The following is a 12,755-nucleotide window of genomic DNA, read 5'->3' as shown; positions in this document are numbered from 1 at the left end:
AGTTAGAGACATTATTTTTAGATTCCTTCTGGTTTATGAAAATGAAGATATGTAAAAACGAAAGTCAAGTTTAGAATCGTGTCTTAACATCCTGAAACATAAACTTAGTAATTCGGCTGCCAGTCGGCTCAGTATTGTCGTTCTCGCATGGGCCAGAAAAAGTCTGGTTTGTAAAAAATTTATACAGTACTAGCTAAGTGGATAACGAGCACCACTGGTCACCTTGAGTTTATCACTGTTAGCTCTCAGAGTAATACTTGTGCAGTAGCGGTCTTTTGCTATTAGTTTACGTTGGTGTGTCGTGTAAGCCCACTGATCTTAAGAAGCACTGGGAATTGGATCGTCATTGCGCAAAAAGAAGGTGGAACCCACAGTCCCCAGTTCTCTGCTATCTCCACAATGAATGCTGGAATTAACGGAGGGACGGATTATTGTTTCTATTGAAACTGCGCGAATGGCGCGAGGAAAGAACAATTGCTGATAAGATTGTGTGTGAAGTCTAATATCTCTGATTTTACTCTCTTATTAATCTTGCGATATATACGTAGAAGGAAGCTACGTAGTTACTGACTGTACTGGAAAAGTGCGCTCTCGGTATGTTCACAGTAAACTACACGGTGGTGCACAACGCCTTTTTTGTAGCGTTTGCCACTTTGTATGTCCATGACGTTTTCGCGCTTACTGAGTAAACCTGTAACGAAAGATGCTGCTCTTCATCCAGTCCTATTTATTACGGATCCCAGATTAGCGAACAATACTCAAGTAGTGATCAGCACTGCGTCAATGTGAGGCTGAACCCATTTCGCTATATTACGAGGTTAACAGCGGTCTCAAATTTAACTAAAGTAGGCTGAAATTATGTAGGTGGGAGTAAAGAACTCATATTCATATGAATAATGGAACTGAGGCAGTGTGTCTAGCACCTATCCTGAATCTCTGTTTCAGTTTTAAAACAGCTTGATTTGGGGGGATGCACTCTGAAGAAGCACACTTGTAGTTGTGGTCACCTTTTATTGGACAGTAATTTCAACCTAACAATGCTTGCTCACACTCCTCATTACCTTTACATTACTGTTTCATTTAATTGGTGCCATTCTAGAAATCTTACCACAAAATTAACAAATGATGGAAGCCGAAGAAATGAATTAAAATTTGTGTCATGGCCGGGGCTCCTTGCTTACTAGGCAAGTGTACTAGCCATTACAGCACCATAGCAGTATAGGTAATAGATTTGCACTGACTACCCTAGTCCAATGCCATCCGTAACAGAAACTTCAATTCATGTCTTCAGCTTATTCTCCCCTTCTTAAATCGTCACAGTTGCCGAAGTTCTACGGTGTTGAATTAGCACCCCAGTTTTGGACGTAATGGGGAAATCCTGCCTGTACTTCAGGCGTAGGTGACCTATAGGTCTGATATAATTAATTTTCCTTGAGAAAGGGAAAATAAGCTGAAGTCATGATTTGAAGTTTATGTAAGGAAAGACACTGGAGTAGGGTAGTCCGGGCAGCTGTGTAATATATACTGCTATGGTGGTGTAATGGCTAGAATACCTGCCTAGCAAGCAAGGAGACATGGGTTCAAGTCCTGACCATGGCACTAATTGTCCATAGATCTTGAATACGACATTTAAATTCATTTCTTTAGTTGTGATCAATATGGTAATAAAGTTAAGGATCACACATCTCAAAGAAAATTAATTATATCAGATCCATAGAAATTAACAAAGTTAAGACGCTACACAATAATTGCTGTTGCTCATAAAAAACACTTGATTGTTAAACCTATGTACTTGATCCACTAAATCCAGCCGAAACTTTTTTAATGACTTTGTAAAATTCTCTTTTTCCCTGATTTATTTAATTAAAATGCTTTCTTTTAGGCGAGTTCAACTTCTTCGCCCTCTTCGGCGTTCGTCTCAATTTCAATGTTCACTAGTCCTTAATACAGCTTCGTTTAGCTAAATTTCTGTATACCTTCCCTGGATCGAAAAGCACACGAACGTCAGAATCAAAAAGTCGCCTTTTCAGCAATGAAACGCACCCAGCAGATATTGGTACGCTTACAATAAATCGCTATTATTTGTAATCTGTCTCTGATTTTATATTAAAAATGGCGTGCAGAATTTAGCCTATTATAAAACAATAACATGGTGAAATGGAGAGAAAACAAATCTTGTACTCAAGACATTAAAGATTTAGGAGATATTTTCTTAGCTGCAACATTTGAATGACCTGTACACTACTGTCCTGCGGAGGTGCTTCATGCCAAACAGCGTCCACGCTGATAGTGTTTTGAGAGAGGAACGTCTTCTGATTTTCAGCAGTTCCTATTTGAGTTCACGGAGCATTTACATAACACTTGGGTGTCGATCGAACGAACTGGTAACAAACCTAGCAACAAGGCCTTGAATTTCACGAAAGTTTTCCTTTAATCAGATCCACGGAGGCCCACAAATCCCGCACAGTGCTTGAGAATGTTTGCACAATTGTCCTGCACAAAGTCTTCTCCACAGTTCCCAACTGAAACACGGTTACGTTGCAAGTCGCTTTGTAACACTGCATCTAAATATTTAATCGGCGTTACTGAGTCACGCAGCACCCACTAACACTGTATTCGAACAGTACCGGATTGCTTTTCTTATTCGTCTGGCTTAAATTATACTCTGCCGGGAAAAAACGTTCGTACTCTCTTTTAGAGGTTTCCAATTCACTCAAAATTTATTGTTGCAACAGTGCATATGGAGTGCATGAAATTATTATATTTGCAGATCAGTAGCACAAGCGGTTCTGCGGTACCAGGTATCGGATCATGTTGAAATACCTGTAAGTGGTTTAGCCTCGGTGGGCAGCAATGCAGGCGCTGCCTCTGATAGCCAGCATTCGCACAGATAGTGAATATAGTCCTGGGGTACGTTATGCCACGCCTGCTCCACCTGTTCACGTACTTCTGTAAGAGTTGGTGCCTGACGAGTCACAAGATTCACACCTCGTTCCATTATATCCCACATGTGCTGGATTGCAGGTCGTGCTGGCCAGGGAAGTTGCTGCAAGTCTTGCAGAGCGCGTTCAGTTTATCGTCCCCTCCGGAAAGATGAGCGAGAATTATAACTTATCGCACCCCAGAATCTGCTTTTATCGCTGAAGACCAAGGCGCATCATTCCATCTTCTAAGTGATCCTATCTCGGCACCAGTAGGGCCGTGCACGTCGATGTTGTGGTGTGAATGGAATACGGGCTAGAGGTGAGCATACCCGTAGCCCCACTAATAATAACTGGTTGGCAACAATTTGTGTTGGTACGTCTGGGCTCACAACCTTTCTTATCTGTGCTCTGGTATCTGTACGATCTGCCACTGCTGCCATTACAATACGACGAGCCTGGCGGGGATCTGTGCTGCTTGGATTTCCATAATCTCGTCTACGGGTGTGAGAATTTTTACATGTCCACTGACAACTGATAACTGATTTCAGGTGTGCCGCAGGGGAGTGTCGTAGGACCGTTGCTATTCACAATATACATAAATGACATTGTGGATAACATCGGAAGTTCACTGAGGCTTTTTGCAGATGATATCGAGAGGTTGTAACAATGAAAAATTGTACTGAAATTCGGGAGGATCTGCAACGAATTGACGCATGGTGCAGGGAATGGCAACTGAATCTCATTGTAGACAAGTGTAATGTGCTGCGAATACATAGAGAGAAAGATACTTTATCATTTAGCTACAATATAGCAGGTCAGCAACTGGAAGCACTTAATTCCATAAATTATCTGGGAGTAGGCATTAGAAGTGATTTAAAATGGAATGACCAAATAAAGTTGATCGTCGGTAAAGCAGATGCCAGACTGAGATTCATTGGAAGAATCCTAAGGAAATTCAATCCGAAAACAAAGGAAGTAGGTTACAGTACGCTTGTTCGCCCACTGCTTGAATACTGCTCAGCAGTGTGGGATCCGTACCAGATAGGGTTGGTAGAAGATATAGAGAAGATCCAACGGAAAGCAGCGCGCTTCGTTACAGGTTCATTTAGTAATCGCGATTGCGTTACGGAGATGATAGATAAACTTCGTTGGAAGACTCTGCAGGAGAGACGCTCGGTAGCTCGGTACGGGCTTTTGTTGAAGTTTCGAGAAAATACCTTCACCGAGGAGTCAAGCAGTATATTGCTCCCTTCTACGTATATCTCGCGAAGAGACCATGAGGATAAAATCAGAGAGATTAGAGCCCACACAGAAGCATACCGACAATCTTTCTTCCCACGAACAATACGAGACTGGTATAGAAGGGAGAACCGATAGAGGTACACAAAGTATTCTCCGCCACACACCATCAGGTGGCTTGCAGGGTATGGATGTAGATGTAGATGTAGATAACAGCATCGTTGCACAAATGACGCAACCCCACCAGTTTGTGTGGCAGTTCTCCGGAAGGGCCATCCCACCCCTTTCAAAGTCACCGAGTTCGCCGTAGGAAGTACGAGAGCGACTCTGTAGCATAGTTGCCTTGTTTGCTTCACACGTTTGCACCACACTGGACCATCTGGCTGTGAGCATCCCCTATCGAAAGGTAGACACATATGGCACTCTGGTAGCAATGCCGCTACGCTACGTATTGGGCCGGCCTTGTGGCCGAGCGGTTCTAGGCGCTTCAGTCCGGAACCTCGCTGCTGCCACGGTGGCAGGTTAGAATCCTGCCTCGTGCATGGATATGTGTGACGTCCTTAGGTTAGTTAGGTTTAAGTAGTTCTAAGTCTAGGGGACTGGTGACCTCTGATGTTAAGTCCCATAGTGCTTAGAGCCATTTGAACCATTTGAACTACCTGTTGGGGGACGACGGTGAAACCATTATCAGTACGTCTACTAAACCCCAGGCGGCATATGCTGTCATCGGATTGAAATCGACTTAGTGTTTCCAGATGTACTAATTTTTTTTCCGGCAGTGCATATGTCACCTTTAGAACAAGCAGAAATTCATCTCGCAAAATAGAAATTGTATCACAGTATTTCTCCACTATTCTACAGTCACTCACATCCACACAGTTGGAAACAGGCGCTGACCCCATGTCTCAGCTTGTTCATATACACAGGGCGCTTCCCTGTGGCACTCATGTCCCATTAATCCAAGAGATAGACATGTCCGAAGAAGAGCAGGGTTACTCACCTACAACAGTTTAAAGGGACAGCACTGAAGTTGCTTATTATGGAGTCAGTAACACACTTCGAGATTACTGGGGAAAGAAGCTGCGGTGTGCGGCATCAGAAGCAATTTGCATACCTGTCTGAAAATATATACAGAGCCAACGGACATCCCATACAAGGGCGGTTGTATGTGCAATTGAATCCCGCTCCTGATATGGTCTCGTAAACTGTGCAGTCTCTAATGTTAGAAAATATTTAACCTCGAAGCGTCGATGTGTGTCAGATAGCGTTTCACTGTAATGGCGAAATGTATCAAAGCATCTGCTTACCCGTAATGTCGGAGGATCCGTCTGCAGGCTCTCTGCAAGCCCAGACAATTGAATAGCTTTCGTAGTCAGTATCCAGGACCCAATACGGACCCGTTCCTGTCAACAAACAAAGAACCAAGCACGTGTGAACACTGAAATGTGCATATTTTTCCTACAACTTACAATACTGAAATAAACTTCATTGGCGCCAGTTTAAATTGAAGGGTTCTTGGAGGTAATATCTATTAAGTTATTTCATCGTTTATAAAATATCGTGTGCTCATAGTCTCTTCTGTAACACATCAAATAGTGGAATTAATAATTTCTTAATGTCCCTAATGAACATAGCCATTGACATTTTAAACAAGACATCAAATTATAGCTGTAATTATAAATGTCTTCTACAAAGAAGTACTTCATCTTCTTCATTACTTCATTTATTTGATGTCGTCTAGCTGCAGCATACTTGCTTCTCAATGACGTAACTCAGTCGTGTCTTTAGAGTAAAATTCGCCATACTGACCTGTTACGCCTGGGAAGTGCATCGTGAATTTGGCCTCTCCAGAGTCAGGGTCGTCCCACTCGGCCCATCCGATGATGTCGTTGAAGGCCCCCGCAGCCGTGCTGAACAGTCTGTTGTGTACGGTCACGTTGTTGTCGCCAGCCACTGTGTACTCCGCCGTGATGCACTGGCCACCCTCTTCGAAGGGAGCCTCTCCCAACCTGGCGATCTCGTACCACACGCCCTGATACTGCACACACACATACACGCACACACACAGAAGGTATAATGATTAGTAGCAGCTCAGCAGCCACAATCCTACGGCCGCCACTGCCATAACTACATTGGTGTTACCTTAGAAGCGTCAAAATCGGTCACAGCAGGCTTGTCGCATCTGTGGACTACGCAAACGCACTGTTGTTGATCCTGCGGCGTGTCTTTGAATAGTATTGTTTTGAAAATATAGGGCGAATCAAAATGAATATAGTGATTACAAACGACTGTATTTTCTTCGCTTAGCGATTCATCGATAATAATTACATAGAGTGCAAAAGAAAGTTCGCAATTTCGATCATTATTCATGACGAGTAATTCGAAAACTTCTCGTTTCGGGCCACACAAAAGTTGAATGCCCGCCGGAACAAATGGATCTCAATGGGCGATAGACGGCAGTGCCGCCGCAGCGCTACACCCGGACACCCGGATAGAGACTGCGCCACCGTCTTGCCACGAGAATACGCCGGCCAAGAGTGTCCCCCGCGGCCGGCATAAACACCACCGTGTCTCGATTGCTCAGTCAGTCGTGTACTTCGTCCGTTTGGATCACGGGGTTCCGGGTTCGATTCCCAGCCGGGTTGAGCTTTTTCGCTGCCCCAGGGCCTAGGTGTTTGTGTTGTCCTCATCATTTCATCATCATCATCCTCATTCGTGACAGTGGTTAGACTGGTGTGTGTAAAAACTGGACTGTGTACAAATTGGGACTTTGTACGGGCGCTGATGACCGCGCAGTTGAGCACCCCACAGATAAAAAAAAATACATCGTCCGATAGCGTTCACTTTGAAACTTCCTGGCAGATTAAAACTGTGTGCCGAACCGAGTCTCGAACTCGGGATCTTTGCCTTTCGCGGGCAAGTGCTCTACCGACTGAGCTACCCAAGCACGACTCACGCCCCGTCCTCACAGTTTTTAATTCGGCCAGTACCTCGTCTCCTACCTTCCAAACCTCACAGAAGCTCTTCTGCTAACCTTGCAGGAACTAGCATTCCTGGAAGAAAGGATATTGCGGAGACATGGCTTAGCCACAGCCTGGTTGATGTTTCCAGAGTTCGAGTCTCGGTCCGGCGCTCAGTTTCAATCTGACAGGAAGTTTCATGTCAGCGCACACTCCGTTGCAGAGTGAAAATCTCATTCTGGAGCGTTCACTTTGTATCTCCACCGTGCTACTGGCTACCCGCCGACGACTTCGCTTTGACTTTGGTTTTTCCGCTGGTCTCGTTTTGGATTGTGATTGTACTTGATCTGTTGACAGCGTTGTGCCGAAGGTCCGTCGCACTTCTTTGTACCCTAGATTGCCTTGCTCTTGTTGTTTAGGGTCTGCGTTCGTCTCCCCTGTTGCTCGCCTCTGGCCTGGATTTGAGACCGCAGGTGGTGTTCCCGCTTTGCGCCGTCATCGTTTTTCATCTGTTCACTGAGGTGGCAACGGTATCCGATGACTCGCAGATTAGCAAAACTGAACTATGCTACGGCAATGCTGGAACCCACATGAGGGGAAACTTTGCTGCACCTCTCTTCTTTAGTGATGCGCCAAGTGACGGGGATTATCGGCACAACTTAAAAATAGAAGGTACTTCCTATGGAGCTGAATCGCGGCGAGAATCACCGAAAGATAATGCGTTCTGTGCAATGTGACCACAAAAAGTGTAGAGTCCATTTCTTTCATTAACTAAGTGCTTGAACAACAATTTATCCGGACATGTCTGAGCAATAGCTCATGCCCGAGCTTCATTAAGGCTTACATCTTTCAGCAAGATGGAGAACCCGCACACTGAGATGGTTCATTTCTAATTAACATCTTTCAAATCGCTTGATCGATCGTGCTGAAAATGATGACTCTGTATTCTGTCCTTGGCCACCGAGATCTCTCGGCCTGACACCCACAGACAGATTTTCTGTCACCTGTAAAGTAAGTAAACATTTTTCAACTTTACTTACTTTAACAATGCAACAGCCGTTTCTAATCTCTACAATCATTTTCAGTTGCCCTGGTTATTAATAGATGCTGCAGTATCATAAGAGATGTGGATTCCCGGTTTTCTGACCTATGAGTAATTTCAATTTTGTAATCTGCTATACTATGTTTAGATCTGATATACACTGACGGAGAAAAGCAGCACACCGAAAAATAATTACTGTAGTGTAATGAAATTTCGAAAATACATTAGTCTACGTAACATACTAAAGTGATTAACATTGTAATATGACAGGTTAAAGTAAGGAGGAGATAAGCCATTAGAAATGTGAAACGGTTCAAATGGTTCAAATGGCTCTAAGCAGAATGGGACTTGCCATCTGAAGTCATCAGTCCCATAGACTTAGAACTAATTAAACCTAACTAACCTAAGGACATCACACACATCCATGCTCGAGGCAGGATTCGAACCTGCGACCGTAGCAGCAGCGCGGTTCTGGACTAATGCGCCTAGAACCGCTCGGTCACAGCAGCAGACAAATGTGAAATGTTGGTACATTAATAATCGGTGTAAACACCAGAATGTTGAATGCTAGCATGCAAAAGTGCACGCATTGTGTTGTAGAGGTGCTGGATGTCAGTTTGTGGGATGGAGTTCCATGCTTGGTTGCACTTCGTGGGCCAATACAGGGACGTTTAGTGCTGTTCGTTGATGACGCTGGAGTTGTCATCCGATGACGTCCAAAATGTGCTCGATTGGAGACAGTTCTGGTGATGGAGCAGGTCTAGGCAACATGTCGACAACCCATAAACCATGTTGAGTTATAACAGCGGTAGGTAGGCGGGCGTTATACTGTTGTTAAACACTCCCTGGAATGCTGTTCATGAATGGCAGCACAACAGGTCGAATCGCCAGATCGATGTACAGATTTGTAGTCAGGCTGCGTGGGATAACCACGAGAGAGGTCTTACTGAGATACGAAGTCGCACCCCGGACCATAACTCCAGGTGTAAGTCCAGTGAGTCCAGCACGCAGACAGGTTGGTTGCAGGCCCTCAACTGGCCTCCTTCTAACCAACACGTGGCCAACACTGGCGTCGAGGCAGAAACCAGCTTTCATCAGAAAACACAACAGACTTCCAGAACGCCGTCAAATAAGCTCTTGCTTAACACTACTGAAGTTGCAAATGGCGGTGGTTTGGAGTCTGTGGCATGCACACTACGGGGCATCTATCTCAGTGCTGTCCTTGAAGTATCCGATTTGAAACAGTTCACTGCGTCACTGTGATGCCAAGTACTGCTCAAATTGGTGCTGCAGATGTAATACAATGCGCTGGAGCGATTAGTCGAACGCGATGGTGTTCCCTCTCGGTAGAGCCACGTGGCCGTATGCAGCCCTGTCTTCTTGCGACCGTACATTCTCGTGACTATCGCTGAAAGCAGTCATGTACAGTGGCTGCATTCCTGCCAAGTCTTTGTACAACACTACAGAAGGAACATTCAACTTTTCGTGGCCCTATAGAACGATCTCTGTCAAACTCGCTGAGGTGTAGATAATGGTGCCCTTCTTTCCTTAAAGGCATTCTTGAGAAACATCAGCTCACCAAATCCGAGACATAACTAATACTCACGATCATTACAGCGCGTATTTAAAGCAAATTTGAATTGCATCCTCTCAGTGGCGCTACTATGAGGATCGACAGGAAGTGCAAAATGGCTAAGCAGGGATGGCTAGAGGACAAATGTAAGGATGTAGAAGCGAGTATCACTATGGGTAAGATAGATACTGCCTACAGGAAAATTAAAGAGACCTTTGGAGATAAGAGAACCACTTGCATGAACATCAAGAGCTCAGATGGAAACCCAGTTCTAAGCAAAGAAGGGAAAGCAGAAAGGTGGAAGGAGTATGTAGAGGGTCTATACAAGGGTGATGTACTTGAGGACAATATTAAGGATATGGAAGAGGATGTAGATGAAGATGAAATGGGAGATACGATACTGCGTGAAGAGTTTGACAGAGCACTGAAAGACCTGAGTCGAAACAAGGCCCCCGGAGTAGACAACATTCCATTAGAACTACTGACGACCTTGCGAGAGCCAGTCCTGATAAAACTCTGCTATCTGGTGAGCAAGATGTATGAAACAGGCGAAATACCCTCAGACTTCAAGAAGAATATAGTAATTCCAATCCCAAAAAAAGCAGGTGTTGACAGATGTGAAAATTACCGAACTATCAGTTTAATAAGTCACAGCTGCAAAATACTAGCGCGAATTCTTTACAGACGAATGGAAAAACTAGTAGAAGCCGACCTCGGGGAAGATCAGTTTGGATTCCGTAGAAATGTTGGAACACGTGAGGCAATACTGACCCTACGGCTTATCTTAGAAGCTAGATTAAGGAAGGGCAAACCTACATTTCTAGCATTTGTAGACGTAGAGAAAGCTTTTGACAATGTTGACTGGAATACTCTCTTTCAAATTCTGAAGGTGGCAGGGGTAAAATACAGGTAGCGAAAGGCTATTTACAATTTGTACAGAAACCGGATGACAGTTATAAGAGTCGAGGGGCATGAAAGGGAAGCAGTGGTTGGGAAGGGAGTGAGACAGGGTTGTAGCCTCTCCCCGATATTATTCAATCTGTATATTGAGCAACCAGTGAAGGAAACAAAAGAAAAATTCGGTGTAGGTATTAAAATCCATGGAGAAGAAATAAAAACTTTGAGGTTCGCTGATGACATTGTAATTCTGTCAGAGACAGCAAAGGACTTGGAAGAGCAGTTAAACGGAATGGATAGTGTCTTGAAAGGAGGATATAAGATGAACATCAACAAAAGCAAAAAGAGGATAATGGAATGTAGTCGAATTAAGTCGGGTGATGCTGAGGGAATTAGATTAGAAAATGAGACACTTAAAGTAGTAAAGGAGTTTTGCTATTTGGGGAGCAAAATAACTGATGATGGTCAAAGTAGAGAGGATATAAAATGTAGACTGGCAATGGCGAGGAAAGCGTTTCTGAAGAAGAGAAATTTGTTATCATCGAGTATAGATTTAAGTGTCAGGAAGTCATTTTTGAAAGTATTTGTATGGAGTGTAGCCATGTATGGAAGTGAAACATGGACGATAAATAGTTCGGACACGAAGAGAATAGAAGCTTTTGAAATGTGGTGCTACAGAAGAATGATGAAGATTAGATGGGTAGATCACATAACTAATGAGGAAGTATTGAATAGGATTGGGGAGAAGAGAAGTTTGTGGCACAACTTGACTAGAAGAAGGGATCGGTTGGTAGGACATGTTCTGAGGCATCAAGGGATGACCAATTTAGTATTGGAGGGCAGTGTGGAGGGTAAAAATCGTAGATGGAGACCAAGAGATGAATACACTAAGCAGATTCAGAAGGATGTAGGTTGCGGTAGGTACTGGGAGATGAAGAGGCTTGCACGGGATAGAGTAGCGTGGAGAGCAGCATCAAACCAGTCTCAGGAGTGAAGACCACAACAGCAACAGTGGCGCTACTAGCGCCACTCTTATGCGACTGGTGTTGCTTTTTTTTCTTCTTTTCTTTTTCCTTGAGCGTATTTTACTCTACGTAGTTTTCTACTTCTGCTAGGGCACCCAAAGACCATGTGCTCTGCATCCATTTCTCCTCCACCATACGCACAATGGAAACGACCTGACATTGTTCTTCGAAAAGTGATTCTTAAACAAAGCGTGGTTAAGCCTTACACTCTGATTTAAATGACTTTGCATTGGGCGTTTAAGGTCCAAAGCTGCGGCGTTGCCACAGTAATTAAGTACTAGCTGCAAGCAGCAATAGAAAATTGCCTTCAGTCCCACATAAATAATAGTGTGGTATCCAACTAAGCATGCTAAAGCTGTGTTCATAGAGCTATGTTATTTTTTCGAAACAGGTGATATGTTCTCGGCCGGAAACTTCTCACGGCATATTTCTTTTGTGTTAATTACCAATCTTCTCCGCTCGACAACCGATCTTTAGAAAGTGGTGTAACACATTAGAAATGTAGTGTAACGCATTGTGGTTGCTATGCTTCGGAAAACAACTTTTCTTGCAATTTTTTCAAAGTTTAAAATTTAAAATATATGAAGTTTAAAGTCTCTGGATCCTATGAAAGTTACTAAATAATCTCTGAAGTTCTCGTGTAGTACAGATCTCACTAATGTCTCAGAGCGTCTCAGAAGCTGTTCTCAATTTTAATTGGGTCTGAAGTTCCGTTTTTACTTGAAATATGCGAAATTTTCGCTTTCGGACATATTTCCTACTTGCAAATTGGCAGGCACAGTATTTGGAGCAACGCAAGTGGCAATACAGTGGGAGCTGACAATACCATATAACTCCCATTGGGTAATTTCTGACAGGAGGAGTCAAACGCCTAATACTTTAAATCTGACCGTATCAGCAAGGTTCGAATTGCTCGAGTTACCTGATAACATAGCCAGAGACAGTTTATCTGTACAGCACATGTAGCCCATGACACAGGCGCTGTGTAATGAGGGACTCAACGTTGCGGTGCCTATTTTTTCGGGTGAAAACTAACCGTTAACAGTTTTAAAAAGAAAACAATAACACTGTTCAGGATTGTGTGCATAATATTGT

At 43.7% G+C, this 12,755-nt stretch overlaps 1 protein-coding gene across 1 annotated transcript in view; it reads right to left on the bottom strand.

The window, feature by feature from the left end:
• LOC124746904 overlaps window positions 1–12,755 on the bottom strand; it is a 105,832-nt gene that overhangs the window by 80,468 nt on the left and 12,609 nt on the right. The window contains exon 3 of the mRNA XM_047248948.1: window positions 5,973–6,201. Coding sequence (XP_047104904.1) covers window positions 5,973–6,201 — 229 coding nt within the window. The remainder of the gene's footprint in view (window positions 1–5,972; window positions 6,202–12,755) is intronic.

This window comes from Schistocerca piceifrons, chromosome 1 (assembly GCF_021461385.2).
Source record: "Schistocerca piceifrons isolate TAMUIC-IGC-003096 chromosome 1, iqSchPice1.1, whole genome shotgun sequence".
Classification (NCBI taxonomy): Eukaryota; Metazoa; Arthropoda; class Insecta; order Orthoptera; family Acrididae; genus Schistocerca; species Schistocerca piceifrons.
Note: the sequence above shows the minus strand (reverse complement) of the source record. Positions and strands in the feature narration are given on the sequence as shown.